The sequence below is a fragment of the Garra rufa genome, chromosome 17 (assembly GCF_049309525.1).
Source record: "Garra rufa chromosome 17, GarRuf1.0, whole genome shotgun sequence".
Classification (NCBI taxonomy): Eukaryota; Metazoa; Chordata; class Actinopteri; order Cypriniformes; family Cyprinidae; genus Garra; species Garra rufa.
Window position 1 is genome coordinate 13,855,119 of NC_133377.1, and position 19,977 is coordinate 13,875,095.

At 35.7% G+C, this 19,977-nt stretch overlaps 1 protein-coding gene across 3 annotated transcripts in view; it reads left to right on the forward strand.

The window, feature by feature from the left end:
* The window catches only part of ldlrad4a (low density lipoprotein receptor class A domain containing 4a), a 185,675-nt gene that overhangs the window by 138,266 nt on the left and 27,432 nt on the right, over positions 1-19,977 (forward strand). Inside the window, exon 1 of one of the 3 annotated variants that reach the window (XM_073821946.1) lies at positions 6,072-7,105. The exons of the other annotated variants lie outside the window; for them this stretch is intronic. Within the exon in view, the coding sequence (XP_073678047.1) occupies positions 6,988-7,105 (118 nt within the window). The 5' untranslated portion in view covers positions 6,072-6,987. Of the gene's footprint in view, positions 1-6,071; positions 7,106-19,977 lie in introns of those variants that run through there. 3 annotated transcript variants of the gene reach the window in all.

Below are 19,977 nucleotides of genomic sequence, written 5' to 3' on the forward strand. Positions count from 1 at the left end.
ATACTGCTAAGACCAAGCTCTTTGAAATACCAAAAAACATGAATTTGGCAGTATTTTTACAGTAAAATTTCATATAAACTACGAGTCAAAAGTTTTTGAACAGTAAGATTTTTACTTTTATTGTTTTTTAACAAATTATTTTCAGCTCACCAAGCCTGCATTTATATTTGATCTAAAATACAGCAAAAGCTGTAATATTGTAAAATATTTTACTATTTAAAATAACTGCTTTCTATTTGAATATATTTTCAAATGTAATTTATTCCTGTGATCAAAGCTACATTTTTAGCATCTTTACTCCAGTCTTCAGTGTCACATGATCCTTCAGAAATCATTCTAATATGCTGATTTGTTTTCTTCAAAAAACATATTATTATTGTTATTATCAATAAAAAAACTTTTTGATGAGTAAAAAGATCTAAAGATCTAAAGCATTTATCAGAAATAAAAGATTTTGTTTTGGTAAAGAAATTATAGAAATTAATAATTTTATTTAGCAAGAATGCTTTAAATTGATCAAAAGTGATGATAAAGACATTTATAATGTTACAAAAGATTACAATTTCAGATTTTTGAACTTTCTATTCATCAATAAACCTGACAAAATTCTATTGTTTTCAACATAATAATAATAATAATAATAATAATAATAATAATAATAATAATAATAAATGTTTTTGAGCAGCAAATCAGATTACACTGCAAAAAAAAATATTTTCTTACTTGTCCTGTTTCCAGCCAAAATATTAAAAAAATAATTAAAAAGTCAAAATGAAGTGCATTTTTGCTTGAAACAAGCTAAATAATCTGCCAGTGGGGTAAGAAAAATAATCTTGTTTTCTGTTTACCCCACTGGCAGATTATTTAGCTTGTTCTGAGCAAAAACTCGTGTAAATTTGACTTGTTTTTTCTGAAAACAAGAAAATATTTTTTACTTGTCTAGAAAATCCTTCTTGATTCAGGAATTTTTAGATAATTTGGCTGGAAACAAGACAAAAAAATCGAAGAAAAGCATTTAATAATTTAAAAAAATATAATAATTTAATAATTTTATTTAATAATGATGCTAAAAATAGAGCTTTGAAATCACAGGAATGAATTACATTTTAAAATATATTCAAATAGAAAACAGTTCTTTTTTAATAGTAAAAAGTATTTCAAAACTACTGTTTTTGCTGTGCTTCGGATCAAATAAATGCAGGCTTGCTGAGCCTATACATAGTACATAATACAATAAAAATATTACTGTTCAAAAACTTTTGAAACTGGTAGTGTAACTGTATACAGCATCAAAGAAAACATTACTAATAACTAGGGATGTAACGGTATTGTAAATACCGTCGTACCGCAATAGCACATTTTTTCGATACTACCGTGGTCGCATGACTCGATAAAACGAAAGGTCTTCTGAGAAAAGTTTGCTCAGGCGAATGGAGCGAGCGGGAGGTAGCCATCAGCCCAGGCGTGGCCATAATCCTTTGCGGTCTGTTCCCCGCCCGCCTTGAACGTCAAGTTCATTTTATTTTCGATATAGCGCCAGATCACAATAGAAGTCATTTAAGGTTATCTTCCCTATAGAACAGGTCTATACATTGTTCTTTTATTAAACAAACTAAATTGCCTTATGTTATTTATCTTATTTACACGAAGGCATGTCATCTCTATCTCTACATGATGGCGCGTTTACAATGTCTCTTCCGTGAAAACACACAGGACTCCATTCATAAAAACGGAATTTACTATAGCGCGGAATGCCACGGAATTTGTTGATTTTTCTTCATTCAAATCGCGATATGGACTAGTGTCTGTGAAAACTGAAATGCAAAAAGACTGTTTTAATATGAATCCTGCATGTTCCGTTTGCCTCTGTCTGTATGGTGGAGACGCGTTTTTTTCTCTTTACTACACTCATACTGAAGCACGCTGATGCTCCCGCTAATTTTTGGCATTTGCATCTCACATGAACAGATAAACTCATTCTCCAAAGCTGCTGTATAGTGTCACTTTTACCGTTTCATCTAAGAAAACTATCCGCATATCATGGACACACAGAAACTTCACGGCAACCTGTCAAAATAAAAGTACGGTTTAACATGAAACAGAACAATATTAGTCTTGTATTTCTTTTGTACAGTATAATGCAGGTGTTTATATATTCCTATTTAAATAATTTACATAAAACAATATATATAATAAAAAATAAATATTACAAGAAGATTAACCACTTAATTGTAGAAAAAATACTACAATTATTATTTAAACGTTTTAAACTGAATATAATTTTTCTTTCATGGATGGATTTTAACAGTAAACCTGTTTGTTTGCCAAAAATTAAAAGGGTTTATTTTTCATTTGATTAAAAATAAATAAATGTTTATGCTTTCATTTGATTATCAGACAAATTAAAACACATAAGAATTAAAAAAAAAAAAAAAAAGCAAAAGATAGTAGAGCCCTATTGTTCAAAATGTTAAAATAGACAGTTTTGGACTTATTTTTCCACTGAAATGAATGTTTTCGTTATTACACAAAGTAGGCTAAAGTACTGCGAAAAAAAGTAACGTGGTTACATGGTTTAATATTTTTTTGTTATTAAAATTGAAAAATTGAAGTTCCTGTTTCAAAGTTTACAGATAGATGGCTAATTTTTATGCCATTGATATGTTCAGTGTTCATGTAAACTGTTTAATAAACACTTCTGGAACTTTTTTTCGAGTCTCTTCATTAGTTTTGTTTTTCCTGTAAATGATTCAATAAATACCGTACCGTGCCATTCATATCGAGGTATTACCGTACCGTGAAGTTTTGATACCGTTACATCCCTACTAATAACTGAAAAAGTATTTTTACCTACATTTTAAACTGTAAATTTAACATGTTTTCACCGCTTGACTTACATTGGTGTTAGAATCAGTTTAAGATAAATCATTAACAGAAGGTTTTCACTAGTGTATCTGTACAAGTTTGTGCGATTTGTCTTATTCCCATCTCATATTGTCCAGATACACAGTGTAATACATCAGTCTGAAGTTCCCGTCTGCTTTCATGAATATAAGGCACGTTTTCTTATTTGGCTAGACATCAGACACGGTGCAGCGCTTGGTCTGACTGTGATGTTGATCTCTGCTGATGTGATGGCTGACGGCGGTGTGATTTAGACTTCCACCTGAGCAATCACAGGTGCTGTGACGGAGCCAGACGGATGTGTCTGCGTCTCAGCTGTAAGAAGCTTGGCCTCCAGCAACACACTCTATGAGTCATCCCTAAAGACACTGACAGGCATTGAAAGGAGTCGTCTGTGGCTGTGAGAAAGCTTCATTAGAATTAGCTAACTCTGTGCCATGTGATTTAGTGTAAATGATTCCCGTTTTCCTTTCATTTTCCTGTAACTTCCTGTCATGTGTTGTGTTCGCAAAGGCATCGCTATTCCTCATACTTGAGGTTCGGTGTTTGCGCAATTATTAATATTTGACATGCGATCGTTTGTGCTTCAGACAGTATGACGCCGTAAATCTTGTGTCTTACTTATCGGACTTATTTTTCTCTAGCTGACAAGTGGACTGAAGTGTACGTTTTTATAGGTTTTGAAGTTTTATCACCCAGTAACATTTCTTTTAAAAATTCAGAGGTTGTCATAAACTCCTCTTATCTGTCTGACCTCACCGCGACCGGCTCGTACAGGGGAAAGCTCGTCTCACCACAGATTGTCTTATCGTTGTAAATATCCTCACAGCCACGCACTCACACATATCTGTTACCGCAACGCTTCAATCCCTCAGTGAGAGGTCACAGGCGAAAGTAGGCCACAATCACAGGTCACTCTTCCCACGTTTGCAAAGCAATGCGGTGGTGCCATGAGCTCAGAGGCCGCCAGAGGGCGCTAAAGCAAAACCTGCATCTCTTTTAGCTGCAGACATAACAAGGCCAATTTTAGCACTCCTGTCTGACAAACAGTTCTTAAAAACGACAACATGGCGTAAACCTTTCATCTTTGTAAACACGACTGAATTAGGCCTCACGTCCTTTGTTTTTCAGACGTAAACATTTTTTTGTTTTGTCTGTTCACACAGATAGTGTGTGTTTTGCTTTATTTAATTTAGAGGTAGGACATTGGCCAGTTGTGTTAGTGTGTCACAAAAACATGTCTGGGTCACATTTAACATCAAAGTCAAAAAAAAAAAAAAAAAGAAAAAGAAAGAACTGTAATATAATTTTTCAAAATTCAAATCAGTATAGAGGGAGTGAAAGAAATAATATGATGATGTATAAATACCAGCATTGTTGTTGTCAACTAAAACTTTTAAAAATTGTTTTTATTTTTTTAATTAAAAAAAAAACTTGAAGCTTTAATCAAATTTAGAAATGTTGCCGAGGCAATTAACTGAAATAAAATAAATAAATACTATAATAGTATATAAATAATATTAAAACAAGACTGATAAACAGTTTAATTTAAATAATATTTAATAACAATAATTTACAGTAACAAGAATTTGTGTCATGTACCTAAATGCTTAAATTGTAAAAAAAAAAAAAAATTCTAAAGTTGGCTTAAATATTTTTTAATATCTATTAATTTTAATATTTAATTAATTAGATTGTTATTTATTTACTTTTTTATTATTAAATATGTGTTTGGCTCAATAATATAATGTATTTTAAATATTAAAGTAAAAATAATAGTAATAATAATAGTTCTAAAATTAGCTTTAATTTTTATTTTTTTAATATTTATTTAATATTTAAATACATTTTTTTTATTATTTAATTATTTGTGGATTTTTAGAATCAAATATGTTTTTGGACCAAAAATATAATGTATTTTAAATATTAAAGTATATGGCATTCATTTTAAGCGAGTTTTAAGCAAACTAACATATTAAAATAAAAGCTAATTAAAAATATGAAAAAATACTATAATACTAATAGTAAATAAAAATACTAAAATAACACTAATAAACAGTTAACTTAAATAATATTTAAACAATAATTAAAACATTAATAACAATAAGTTTAACATTAGAGTAATAAGAATTTGAGTGAATTAACCAAATGCTTAAATTGTCATGAATATAATTTCACAAACAATTACATTTTTTTTATATATTTACAGATTTAATACATTTTTTAATATGTATTTATTTATTTATTTTATTTTGTAATTAAATATGTGTTTGGCTCCAAAAATATAATGTATTTTAAATATTAAAGCATATGACATTTATTTTAAACGTAAGATTTTCAAGCAAACTAACATATTAACATAAAAGCTAATTAAAAAATATGATTAAATACTATATATAATAGTATATATAATACTAAAATAACACTGATAAAGTTTATTTTGTATAATATTAACTAAAATGATAATAATAATAATAATTTCAACATTACAGTGATAATAATTTGTGATAAGTAAGCAAATGCTTAAATTGTCATGAATATATTTCAGAACAAAAATTAGCTTTAAGTTTTTTATTTTTATTTTAAAATGGATTTTATATATATATATATATATATATATATATATATATTTTTTTTTATATATATATATATTTTTTTTTTTTAATTAAATTTGTGTTATTATATTGTTATTATTATATTTAAGCATATAGCATTTATTTTAAACATAAGATTTTCAAGCTAACTAAAATATTACAATAAAATCCAATTAAAAATATGAATAAATACTATAATAGTGTATAAGAAATAGTAAAATAACACTGATAAACAGTTTAATTTTAATAATATTAAATACAATTGTATTAATAATAATAATTTCTACTCTACAATAATAAGAAATTGAGTCAAGTAACCAAATGCTTAAATTGAATATAAATTCACAAAAAAAAAAAAATCCCCATATTTAAAAATGTAATAAATGTTTTAATATTTATTTATTTTTATTTTTAATTTTTTTAAATTGTGGAATTAAATGTGTGTAATGCACTTTAAATATTTAAGCATATAAAGCATTTAAACTTAAAATTTTCAAGCAAAATATTATATCGAAAAAAAGAGAAGACGTCTAAAATGATAAAACAATATACAATTTTCCAAATTAAGTTTTCAGTCAGATTTTGGTTGTCAAACTTTACAGCTGTAGTTTCTCTGGAGGAGAACTGATGCCTCCAAAAAGCACCGTGACATCAGTGAAGTAATCAGTTGTCATAAAAGCTCTATAATCGTATTTGCAGATGACACTTGGTTTGATATTTTGCAACGCAGTGCCATTAAATTCACAAATTAAGTGTGGCTTAAGTGTCCAAATAGTTTTGGGGGTGCACAGCGTTTCACAAACTCAGTTTACTTCACTTTGCCCACTCAGCCGGACATTCCCCACACCAAACCGCCCCGGATATATTTATAGACCGCAGACAGTTTGGGAAAGAAGGGGGGTGTCTGACACATCTGCTGAATATCTGCTAGACTGTGGGGTCAGCCCAAGGTTAAAGCCTCTTCAATGCCTGCCTTGATTGGTCGTGGCTGGCACTAATGAGTGTGTGTGTGTGTAATTCTAACCGGCTATACACACACACACACACACACACACACACACACACACACACACAGTCCCATTGAGGGTAGAGCAACCTCTCTCTCTCTCTCTCTCTCTCTCTCTCTCTCTCTCTCACCACCGCCATTGTCAGCGCCAGTCTCCCCTCCCACCGCTCCTGTCTGTCTGTCTGGAGCTGCTCCCCTCTCGGAGGAGGGAGGCGCAGGAGGAGGTGGGCTGTGAGCCTGAGACCGTCACAGAAAGCCATTCTTCTGAATGAAAGCGAGAGGAAAAGACCGTCAAGATGCGGGGAACGTATTTACCGTAGTCTAGCAGCAGAAAATGCGTCGGAGAGTCGCAGGAATGGCATGAGACGCGTGTGCATCGAGACCGCAGGCTGCTGCCGCTGCTGTGGAAGTGTTCCTCAGTTCATGTGAGGGCCGCGGCCGGCGGCTCTCTTCCCCCCCGTCCCGTCACTTCCCCGAGCCCCCATGCGAAACATCACGGTCCCGGACAGCAGCTCCAGCAACAACAACAACAACAACGCCAACTCCAATGACACATGCTCCTGCAACTGCACCCTATCCCAGCCACAGGGAATGGATATATGTAAGTAGGGCGGGTTTTTCTCAGCCGTTTTTGAATGCGGAGGTAATGGAACTCTTATCCCAAAACTGTTACATTTGGTCCGGTTTCGAACGCGGAGCGACTACAAATGGAATGTTTTTAACCTGTGATGTTTATCGTGCACGATTCACCATGGTGACAGCGTAACAGTTTCAGATTCAATCATTTAAATCGGTCCGCATTCGAAAATGTATCAAATGTAACTGTAGCACTTCCGAAACCGTTATTGTGCCACCGAGCTGTGCGAATATGTCAAACGCGGACGTATTAAAGATTCATCTGAATGTTAATGTCATTCTCAGGTCGAATTATTGCAGTATTTGACCGTTACTTGTCACTATCTCACTTGCACACCCATCGAATTTGGTTGTGGCGTATTAAACTATTCGTTCGGCGCCCCCAAAATGCGACGTGCCTGTCGGAAACGACTTTTTGATAAGCCTCTGATGAATTTTTAAACCGTTTGACCAATTAAATATAGTAATTCAAATGAGTGTTGCTGATGACTCGGGCGTCTGGGAGTGTTTGGCACTGGAACACAACTCAATGCATCAGTTGAATATTGCTGGTGTTGCTGTGGGGGCTGCGCACAATATGGCAAGCCGATTTAACATTTATTCCTTAAAACTAATTGGTGTCTGTTTTATATCTCTGCCTTTCCTTTTCATTACTAGTAGGCAAGGCAGCAGCGATTATTATCATTTTTGTAATTAATCAACAGTGCTCTTATGTCTTAGGTACTAGCACCGATGTATGAGACACTAATATTTATTGAAACTGTTAGTAGTAGCTTTTCTTGCTTTTTCTTGCCATATGTGACCCTGGACCACAAAACCAGTCATAAATGTCAATTTTTTCAAATTTAGATTTTTACATCACCCGGAAGCTGAATAAATAATCTTTCCATTGATGTATGATTTGTTAGGATAGGACACTATTTGGCCAATATACAACTATGAGAAAATCTGGAATCTGAGGATGCAAAAAAATCGAAATATTGAGAAAATAACTTTTAAAGTTGTCCAAATGAAGTTATTGGCGATGCATATTACTAAACAGAAATTAAGTTTGGATATATTTACAGTAGGAAATTTACAAAATATCTTCATGGAACGTGATCTTTACATAATATCCTAATGATTTTAACCCATACAATGTATTTTTGCCTATTTTTATAAATGTACTATGCTACTTATGATGGTTTTGTGTTCCAGGGTCACATACTGTATGTGTTATGATTAGTCAGAATGGCGACTTTACAGTTCAATTGAAATCTTACGAAATCAAAAGTTAATAGTATCAATTTGTAATACACATTAGCATCTAATAAGTAGGGTAACTGGAATAGATGCTAGTAACTATTTTAATAGATAGCATTGTTGTAATAAGTATTGGTGTTCAATCAATAGTTACACTCTTAAAAATAAAGGCTACAAACGGATGTTTTTGCAGGGATGGCATAGAAGAAACATTTTTGGTTTCCTAAAGAACCTTTCAGTGAACAGTTCTTAAATGAGCCATTTTGAAAAATATTTAAAAAAGCTAAAGAACCTTTTCCAACTGCAGTTGAAAGGTTCCATGTTCAGGGTTCTTTATGCAACCATCAATGCCAATAAAGAACCTTAATTCTTAATAATGTAATAATAGTTAAACCAGCTTGCCATAGTGCACACATTCTTCAACTCTATTCCTTCTGCTTGGTTCCCAGACAATCCAGATGCGCTTATTCTCACCATTAATGTACCATTTAATCTCATTTTTCATTAGCATCCATGCTAAATATGTCAATTGCATGTACTGCTTTGTGGATCTGTTTGTAATTGCGTCTTGTTGTCATAACACTAACATGAAAGCTGCGGGGTAAAGTGTGTAGGTCTCAGAGCTGCGTGTACGTCCGCCGGCGTTGATGCTGGGAATTGGTTCACTGCGGTCTGGAGCGGGCAGCCAGTCAGTCAACCCTTCCCCCACTTCAGCCCTGACTGTCTTACTCAAGTCCGGCTGAGACTCTGGGCTGTCTGAATCCACAGAGGACAAAAGGGCCTGTCATAATCAGTACTCGCACTGGCTATTTCTGCCGCAAATGGGATGAATTATTAAAAGTAAACCTTCATATAAAAGAATCGTCCCTCTTCTCAAAGCCCCCTGGTAGACGGCACTGATGTCTTGACCCAGAAACTTTTCATTTGCTCATGAACTTGAATTGATTTCTGTTCTGTAAGATGTGTGATGCATATGCAGCGTCCCTCAGCTTGTTAGGACTAATTAAGAGAGAATAAGGGTAAAAAATATCAGATTTGAGAAATTAGATGGGTAGATAGATCTGTGAATCTCTTTAAATAATTGACTTTTCACCCTGAAATAAAAAATATATATATATATATATTTTTTTTTTTGAGATTTTAATGCACTATTAACAATTTTGCATTGTCTATTACCCACTTGAAATTTGTCATTATGCTCATGACAATTTTTATGACAGTCCTGCATCACATTTGTGACCCTGGATCACAAAACCAGTCTTAAGTTTGTAGCAATAGCCAACATTGTATGGGTCAAAATTATAAATTTTTATTTTATGCCAAAAACCATTAGGATATTATTAAGTAAATATCGTGTTTCATAATTAGTAATATTGATTAGTAATATGCATTGCTAAGAACTTAAGTTGAACAACTTTAAAGGTGATTTTCACAATATTTAGAGCTTTTTGCACACTCAAATTCCTAAATATTGTCCTATCCTAATCATACTTTAATAGAAAGCTTATTTATTCATGTATGAACACCAATTTCAAAAAATGTACCCTTATTTTAATTTTTTTGTTAATTTCCAAAAATCACAATAGACCCTTTTCACAGATTCTTATGAAATAATTCAGCTATTAAAACCTAGCATTTTAATATATGTGACCCTGGACCACAAAACCAGTCTTAAGTAGCATGGGTATATTTATTTACATTTTATGGGTGAAAATTATCGATTTTTCTTTTAGGCCAAAAATAATTAGGATATTAAGTAAAGATCATGTTTCATGAAGATATTTTCTAAATTTCCTACCATAAATATATCATAACTTAATTTTTGATTAATAATATGCATTGCTAAGAACTTCATTTGGACAAGGCAAAATGTAAAGGCGATTTTCTCACTATTTAGATTTTTTTGCACCCTCAGATTCCAGATTTTCAAATAGTTATATCTCGTACAAACCATACAGCAATGGAAAGCTTATTTATTTCAGCTTTCAGATAATGTATAAATCTCATTTTCGAAAAAATCGACACTTATGACTGGTTTTGTGGTCCAGGGTCACATATATTTTCATTAAAAAACATCAACTTTTTGTGTTCTTTTATTTTGGCATTAAATTATAGAAAACTAGTCACGCTGTGTGTTTTTAATAATGGAATTTCTTTTTCTTTTTTTGCAAAGTCATAGCTACTGAAGCAAATATGAACACAAAAATTATGTAATTGTTTTGTATGTAATAGTTTCCATTTCCTAGTGTGAAGATTTACCCAACTATGATGACATCCGCTTCTGAGAGCCCTGGAAATATAAAAAGGAAAATTCTTAACACTGTAATAAATTAAAAAAATATATTTTTATTTTTGTTACTGTTTGATTAAAATCAACATAAATTGACGACTGTTTTTAATTTAAATTATGACACTTCATTTTTATGAAAATGGCACAAGCTGAATATATTTTCGTATTTCATGCTTTCGATTTTTTAAATAAAATATGACCCATACTTGACAGTTTTCATTATTCACTTTTTTGTTTTTTATTAGTATTGATTTCCCTACTCATGCTTGATGGGTGGTCTAAGTGTAGATTATGTGTATGTTTCTTGTTCCTGTTCTGAATGATAAAGCATACAAACCACTGATCTATAATAGAGAACTGGATTGCTCATGACGTCATAAAAGTGAAGCCACTGCGCCGCCATCTTAGTATTCCCTAGTATTCGCATACATTCTATTGAGTAAATAGGAAATTATAATATTTTATTGAGAAAACATCGCATAACAAGTCAACGTTTTTATATCTGAAGTCTCACTGTACATTTTCACAATGCAAACGTCCTAAGCATGTAAACGGTTATTTGTTTACAGTTGGGAATTCCCTATGCTTATTAAAAATGCACGTTCATAGCCTACATTACAGTCATGTAGGCTACATAAGATAAACAAACATCGGACGATCTTAGTACAGTTATTCACGGTTTATGTCGTTTTGTTGTTTATATTCGTACAGTAGACTAACTGCATGTTTCAACAATACTTAACAGTAACGTTATTCATTTCGAAGCAGGTAACGTTAATGATTTGTTCGTTAAATTAATAATTAATTCAACATACACAGCATTTTACTCAGATGGAAACGGTAATGTTAGTAAATCATTACAGAATTTGCTTATCTGAAGAGTCTGAAATAGATGTTGCTCAATCAGGCACATTAAAAATACACACCATGACTCGGAGAACACCGCTGACTACAAATGGTACGGACTTAAAGACATAAGCTTTATTTCAAAGATTTGAATTTCAATACAACGAGCAATATAGTAACAGAGACTTGTATTGTATTATTTACTGTATAACCAAATCAATTTCAGATACTAATACCAGATATATGGTACTGTGTATTATTTCCTGCATAATTAGGTACATAAAGAAATATATTTAGTGTTGGATCAGTTACGTTACCCGTCTCTGTAAGTGCGCAGCTGACACACCCACCTGAACGATTTCAATATATCGCTTATCCAGCCCGAAAAGACCATAAACATTCCATAAAACATCTTAAGTAAAAATTAATTTACATACACATATCCTAAAAACTGATCCTGTGTGAAAGATACGCTTCAAATTGGGTGATTTTAGGTCAGCAATTTACATGTGACTCAATGGCGCTCTCTGCAGGTAGGGAATAGTAAGATGGCGGATCGAACACTTCCGGCGGCTTCACTGCCTAACGGCAGTTTAGAACGCAATGAGCAATCCAGTCATTATATAGATCAGTGATACAAACCCTATACTATATATATATATATATATGTGTGTGTGTGTGTGTGTGTGTGTGTGTGTGTGTGTGTGTGTGTGTGTGTGTGTGTGTGTGTGTGTGTGTCGGCACGTGAGTGTGAGAGTGCATTTGTGGGTTTCCGTGTCTGTGCTGTGGTGTTCGGGACGGGCCGTGCAGACAGTGGAATGCCTGGTGACTTGGCGCTCAGATTCTACTGCAGTGCTGGCTGCATTCAGGGCTGGAAAACCGGGGGAGCCAGTGACACATCAGACACACACAAAATCTCAAAAAGGACACAGCTTTCAGGGCTGAGTGTTGAAAGCTTGCCTGTATAACCAGTGCTGTATTAGCTTTAGCATTCAGCTGGTTTCAAACGGATGGATTAGAATGCATTTTCATGCCTGTGTGCATGTTATTAGAGTCTAGGAGTTTCCTTTCCATGTCTGGCCTCATATTATCCATTGTTCTGTCTGCTGTTTTAGGCACAGCCTGTGTCTGAGGTTTTGCGAGCGAAAGGCTGCTTATCTTATCTGACAAAGGCCTTACACCATACGGCTATTTCAAGTGAAAACAGAACCCGGCTATTAATAGAGCGCACTGTTGCATAGCTCGTCGTGCTGCACGGCAAGAGAAATGCACGATCATTGCGTCTTTCTTTCTAGCTCGCAAATGGCTGCGCACGCAGGGTTAGTGTAGTCCGTTTCCAGTGGGGCAGCGGCCAAAGTCGAGCACCAGAATGGAGAAACAGGATATTGGACTGGCATTGGGCTCACTAGTGCGACGCAGCTCGTATGTAATGAATACGCGGGGGACAAAAACACCATCCTCGTCAATATCTGATCTCTGCATCAATTTGGCACCTTTTTTATTTTCCACTGGCGGGCCGGAGCTTGGCCCGGACTAGAGGGTGAGGCCTGAGACGGGACACAAGAGTCGAGTGTTTATTGTCAGAGGCCAGAGGTTCTGTCTGTGTTGTTAACTATTTATTAAAGGTGCTGCCTTTAGAAATATGGTAGTAAAAGTTTAGCGTGGGAGCCTGTTGTGTTTTTAGGCTTAGATTAACATGTTTTAGAATGTCATTAAAGTTAATACAGTGAGCTTAGGTTTGTAAGGTTTTATCTTGGCACTGAAACAGGTTTTTAGTGCCAGGATTATGGTAATAGCCTAATTTTTGCATTAATGGCCAAATACCAATAGACCTGTTTTTGTTGTTACTGATAACCGTTATGTTGGCTGTTGCATCTATACATTTTTTTTATTCACTCAGAAATATGCACTCAATATTTATGCCCTATGATTTCCACGATGCAGAAAACGCGGATGGAATCGCGGGATCCAGTCATAAAAAATATGTTTTTTTTTTTTTATAAACCTAAACTCCTTAACAGCAACCTATCAAAATAAAAGTTTGGCTTAACTTGAAGAAATTGTGACTGAAATGTATGACTTAATGTAATGATAGTACTCATACTAATAATAAAATGAATATTAAAACTTTTTTAAGGACTATTTAGCATTATTTACTAGAAAAATGTAAAAACACAGCACAATGTTTCTGGGAAGAAAAAAATAGAAATAAATAAAATAAGAATATATGTGACTAGGGCTGGGCGATTACATTTACATTTACATTTATTCATTTAGCCGACGCTTTTATCCAAAGCGACTTACAATTGGGAATACAACAAGTGATTCATCCTAAGGAGGCAGATCAACATAGGAAGTGTTCAAAAATACCATATATCAGGCGTTGTTAGAAGAGTGCAGGCTAGAAGGAGAAGATCAAGAAAGAGAGGAAAAACAGGCTAGAAGGGAGGATATTTTTTTTTTTTTTTTTTTTTTTTTTATTGAGTCAGATAGTGTCGAAAAAGATGGGTTTTCAGCAGTCGTTTGAAAGCTGTTAAGGAGTCTGCATTCCGGATAGGGGTGGGAAGATCATTCCACCAGGCAGGAACGTTGAACGAGAATGTTCTGGACAGTGATTTAATACCTCTCTGTGGTGGTACAATGAGGCGTCTTTCACTAGAGGATCTCAGTCTTCTGGAAGGAGTGTAGATGTGTAGTAGTGAATGGAGGTAGGCAGGTGATGATCCGGTGGCTGTCCTATAGGCCAGCATCAGTGTCTTGAATTTGATGCGTGCTGTAACCGGTAGCCAGTGCAGGGATATGAAGAGAGGTGTAACATGGGCCTTTTTGGGCTCGTTGAAGACCAGTCGTGCTGCTGCATTCTGAATCATTTGTAGAGGCTTGATTGTACATGCTGGAAGACCAGCTAAAAGAGCATTGCAGTAGTCCAGCCTGGAAATGACCAGGGCCTGGACGAGGAGTTGTGTAGCATGCTCTGTTAGGAAGGGCCTGATCTTTCTGATGTTGTACAATGCAAACCTGCAAGATCGAGCGGTCTTAGCTATGTGGTCTTTAAAAGTCAGTTGGTTGTCAAAGATAACACCCAGATTTCTGGCTGAAGTTGATGGGGTAATTGTTGATGAACCTAACTGGATGGAGAAGTCATGCTGTAGAGATGGAGTGGCAGGAAAGATAAGGAGTTCCGTCTTTGCTAGATTGAGCTGTAGATGGTGTTCCTTCATCCATGCAGAGATATCCGCTAGGCAACCTGAGATCCGTGCAGCTACCGATGGATCGTCTGGTTTGAAAGAAAGATAGAGCTGTGTGTCATCAGCATAGCAATGGTAGGAGAAGCCATGTGCCTGTATGATGGGGCCCAGAGATGTAGTGTATATGGAGAAGAGGAGAGGTCCAAGAACTGAACCCTGAGGAACCCCAGTGACCAGTTGATGAGTTTTGGATACCTCGCCTCCCCAGGCCACTCTGAAAGACCTACCAGAGAGGTAGGATTTGAACCAGCGAAGTGAAGTCCCTGTAATACCCAGCATTGAGAGGGTGGACAGGAGGATCTGGTGATTCACAGTGTCAAAAGCTGCAGATAGGTCCAGCAAGATGAGTACCGATGATTTGGACTCAGCTTTTGCCGTCCGCAAGGCTTCAGTGACAGACAGTAGCGCAGTCTCAGTTGAATGGCCGCTTCTGAACCCTGATTGGTTAGAGTCCAGTAGATTGTTCTGTGAGAGGAATAAGGATAGCTGGTTGAAAACAGCCCGTTCCAGTGTTTTTGCTATGAATGGAAGGAGGGAGACAGGTCTGTAGTTGTCTATGAGTGAGGAGTTAAGTGTAGGTTTTTTGAGCAGTGGGGTTACCCGGGCCTGCTTAAATGTAGTGGGAAAAGTGCCTGTGAGAAGAGATGTGTTGATGATGTGTGTGAGCGCCGGTAGGATTGTAGGGGAGATTGCTTGGAGAAGGTGTGAGGGGATAGGATCTAAAGGACATGTCGTCGGATGGCTGGAGAGGAAAAGTTTGGTTACTTCTGCCTCCGAGCAAGGACAGAAGGAGAAGTGGGGGGTTCCAGCCGTGATTGTGGTCAATTTTAGTTCCTGTATGTGTGGAGCTGAGAACTTATTATTGATCGATGTAGTTTTGTCTGTAAAAAATGTGGCGAAATCATCAGCTGTTATAGAAGTTGTGGGAGGTGGTGGAGGGGGACAAAGCAGTGTATTAAATGTTTTGAAAAGGTTGCGTGCGTCCGGGGAATTGTTGATCCTGTTGTGGAAGTATGAAGATTTGGCTGTATGTACTTGGGTAGCGAAAGATGAGAGCATAGACCGATACATACTGAGGTCGGATGGATCCTTAGATTTGTGCCATTTTCTCTCAGCTGCCCTAAGTTTGGAACGATGCTCACGAAGAACATCGGATAACCAAGGGGTTGTCGGAGCAGATCGTGCTGGCCTGGAGGAGAGAGGGCATATAGCATCTAGACAGGAGGTAATAGTGGAGCATAAGGTGTCAGTTGCTGCATTAGTGTCCAGGGATGAGAAGTGAGTAGGAGAGGGAAGGGAGGAGGATACTAAAGAAGAAAGATGGGAGTGTGAGAGAGAGCGTAGGTTTCTTCTAAAAGTAACAGGTAGAGGGGTTGGGAGTGCACAAGTAGCAAGATGTAGGTCAAATGTAATGAAGAAGTGGTCAGAGATGTGTAGGGGTTTGACCACAATATTGTCTGAAATACAATTTCGCATGTAAATGAGATCAAGTTGGTTGCCAGATTTATGAGTGCATGTAGTGATAACACGTTGTAGATCAAATGAAGCTAGAAGTGAATTGAAGTCAGCAGCATAGGGTTTGTCAAGGTGAATGTTGAGGTCCCCAAAGACTAGAAGTGGGCTGCCATCCTCTGGAAACGAGGACAGCAGCCCATCCAGCTCTTCTAAGAAGATGCCAAGTTGAGTAGGAGGGCGGTAGATTACCACAATGTGGAGTTCGATAGGAGATGTTACAGTGATTGTATGAGATTCAAATGAACTATAATTGCATAGAGGAGAATGGGTTGAGTATTTCCAGTTGTTAGAAATAAGAAGTCCCGTCCCCCCACCCCTTCCAGTCTGACGAGGGGTGTGAGAGAAGGAAAAGTTATTAGAAAGAGCAGCTGGGGTTGCAGAGTCTTCTGGACGAATCCAGGTCTCAGTCAAGCCTAGAATGCTCAAACCAGATTGCACAGAAAATGCTGAAATGAAGTCAGATTTGTTGACAGCTGATTGACAGTTCCAGAGTCCAACCGTGAAAGAGAAAGGTTCAGTGGAAGAAGTGTCGATAGGACGCAGGTTAGAAATATTGCGTCGACGTGTGCGTGTGATATTAGTGCGGTGTGAAGAGACCACCGGAATGAGTTGGAAACACATGATAGAGGAGGACAGAAAGAAGAGTGAAATAAAGGAGAGGAGTACTTAAGTGCGTTGTCGGTGTCGTTGCTCGGAGAAGTCGCGCAGGAAAAGTCGCAGTCTTTACTCTCGTCGGTCTTCACGCAAGGAGGCTGAACGCTTCCGCTGACGCTTCAGCGTCAGCTGTTCTGACGCAGTTAAATAGACAACCAAACAGTGCTTCAATGATAAAAGCTAGGGACGCCTCCTAGGCTCAGTGAGCCGCGAATGTCTCGCCCGCACGCAAAATGGCTCAATCGAAACTCAAAAAGCAACAGCTTCGCACTTGTAATAGCTCCAGAAGGGAACGATATGACAAAAACAAAAGCTTCCCTTGGCCGTACGCTCAGTTATCAATTTTAATGATTGCAATAAAAACTAGAATTTAAAGCAAAAACAATCGCAGGACAAATAACAGAAGAACACTCCTTTTCTAACAGTGAATAGATGTAAATAAAACAAACGAATAATTAAATAGAACAACAGAGTACTTTAAGAAGCAGCTCAAAATTAATATTAACGAATAAGTGAATAGAAACTACAGAGTGCGTTTTAGAAGCAGCTCAAATTTAATATTAACCAATAAGTAAATAGAAACTACAGAGTGCGTTTTAGAAGCAGCTCAAATTTAATATTAACCAATAAGTAAATAGAAACTGCAGAGTGCGTTTTAGAAGCAGCTCAAATTTAATATTAACCAATAAGTAAATAGAAACTACAGAGTGCTTAAGAGAACAGCGGCTTAAAATTAATACTTAGGAATAAGTAATTAAACAGAAACGACAAAGTGCTTTTAGCAGCAACTCTAAGTAACGACCGCCTAGTGAAATAGTATTAAAGTAGACACTTACGCGCCGTCGTTCTTTCTCGTCTGAGGACTGAACTCACTTTCCCGCAGTATGGAAAGTAAGCAAACTATTTAAGCAGTATTCTCGCTAGCCACGCCTCCTAGGCTCAGTGAGCCGCGAATGTCTCGCCCGCACGCAAAATGGCTCAATCGAAACTCAAAAAGCAACAGCTTCGCACTTGTAATAGCTCCAGAAGGGAACGATATGACAAAAACAAAAGCTTCCCTTGGCCGTACGCTCAGTTATCAATTTTAATGATTGCAATAAAAACTAGAATTTAAAGCAAAAACAATCGCAGGACAAATAACAGAAGAACACTCCTTTTCTAACAGTGAATAGATGTAAATAAAACAAACGAATAATTAAATAGAACAACAGAGTACTTTAAGAAGCAGCTCAAAATTAATATTAACGAATAAGTGAATAGAAACTACAGAGTGCGTTTTAGAAGCAGCTCAAATTTAATATTAACCAATAAGTAAATAGAAACTACAGAGTGCGTTTTAGAAGCAGCTCAAATTTAATATTAACCAATAAGTAAATAGAAACTGCAGAGTGCGTTTTAGAAGCAGCTCAAATTTAATATTAACCAATAAGTAAATAGAAACTACAGAGTGCTTAAGAGAACAGCGGCTTAAAATTAATACTTAGGAATAAGTAATTAAACAGAAACGACAAAGTGCTTTTAGCAGCAACTCTAAGTAACGACCGCCTAGTGAAATAGTATTAAAGTAGACACTTACGCGCCGTCGTTCTTTCTCGTCTGAGGACTGAACTCACTTTCCCGCAGTATGGAAAGTAAGCAAACTATTTAAGCAGTATTCTCGCTAGCCACGCCTCCTAGGCTCAGTGAGCCGCGAATGTCTCGCCCGCACGCAAAATGGCTCAATCGAAACTCAAAAAGCAACAGCTTCGCACTTGTAATAGCTCCAGAAGGGAACGATATGACAAAAACAAAAGCTTCCCTTGGCCGTACGCTCAGTTATCAATTTTAATGATTGCAATAAAAACTAGAATTTAAAGCAAAAACAATCGCAGGACAAATAACAGAAGAACACTCCTTTTCTAACAGTGAATAGATGTAAATAAAACAAACGAATAATTAAATAGAACAACAGAGTACTTTAAGAAGCAGCTCAAAATTAATATTAACGAATAAGTGAATAGAAACTACAGAGTGCGTTTTAGAAGCAGCTCAAATTTAATATTAACCAATAAGTAAATAGAAACTACAGAGTGCGTTTTAGAAGCAGCTCAAATTTAATATTAACCAATAAGTAAATAGAAACTGCAGAGTGCGTTTTAGAAGCAGCTCAAATTTAATATTAACCAATAAGTAAATAGAAACTACAGAGTGCTTAAGAGAACAGCGGCTTAAAATTAATACTTAGGAATAAGTAATTAAACAGAAACGACAAAGTGCTTTTAGCAGCAACTCTAAGTAACGACCGCCTAGTGAATTAGCGATTAATCGAAAAATAATCGAAATCGACATTCAGAACCTATAATCGTTAAAATTTTTCCAGGAAGATTATTTCAATTACTTTCCCTTTAAAAAACACTAGCGCTCCGTTCCGTTATTCCGCCGACATGTCGATGGAGAGCTTAAACAGTATTTATACAGTAAAAAGTATTTACAGGATATACAAGGGTAATTTTATTTAGAGGAGATACTGCTTATTTTCTACTTTTAATATGAAAAACATTGAAAATTATTTATTTTTTCCAATAGTGCAAGTTATTTATTTTCACTAATTTAAGAAAAATGTGACTTTTCATTTTAAGCAATGCTTGCTTTAATTTCAGTTGTTCAACACTGATGTTCAATTAATAATCATAGATCGTAGATAGTGTGTTTCCTTCAATTATTTTAAAATCAAGTAATGCACCCTTCATCCAAAAATCACTCGCTTGTAATATGTGAACATATTTACTGTACAAAACTTGTCAGTGAACTATGAGGGCAAAAAAAAAAATATTATATAAATATAATTAAATATAATTTTATTAATAAATAAAATAATCGTTCATTAATCGTAATCGGGTTAAAATGTTCAATTAATCGAGATTTTGATTCTAAGCCAAATTGCCCAGCCCTATATGTGACCCTGGACCACAAAACCAGTCTGGGGTATATTTGTAGCAACAGCCAAAAATACATTGTGTGGGTCAAAATTATCGATTTTTCTTTTATGCCAAAAATCATTAG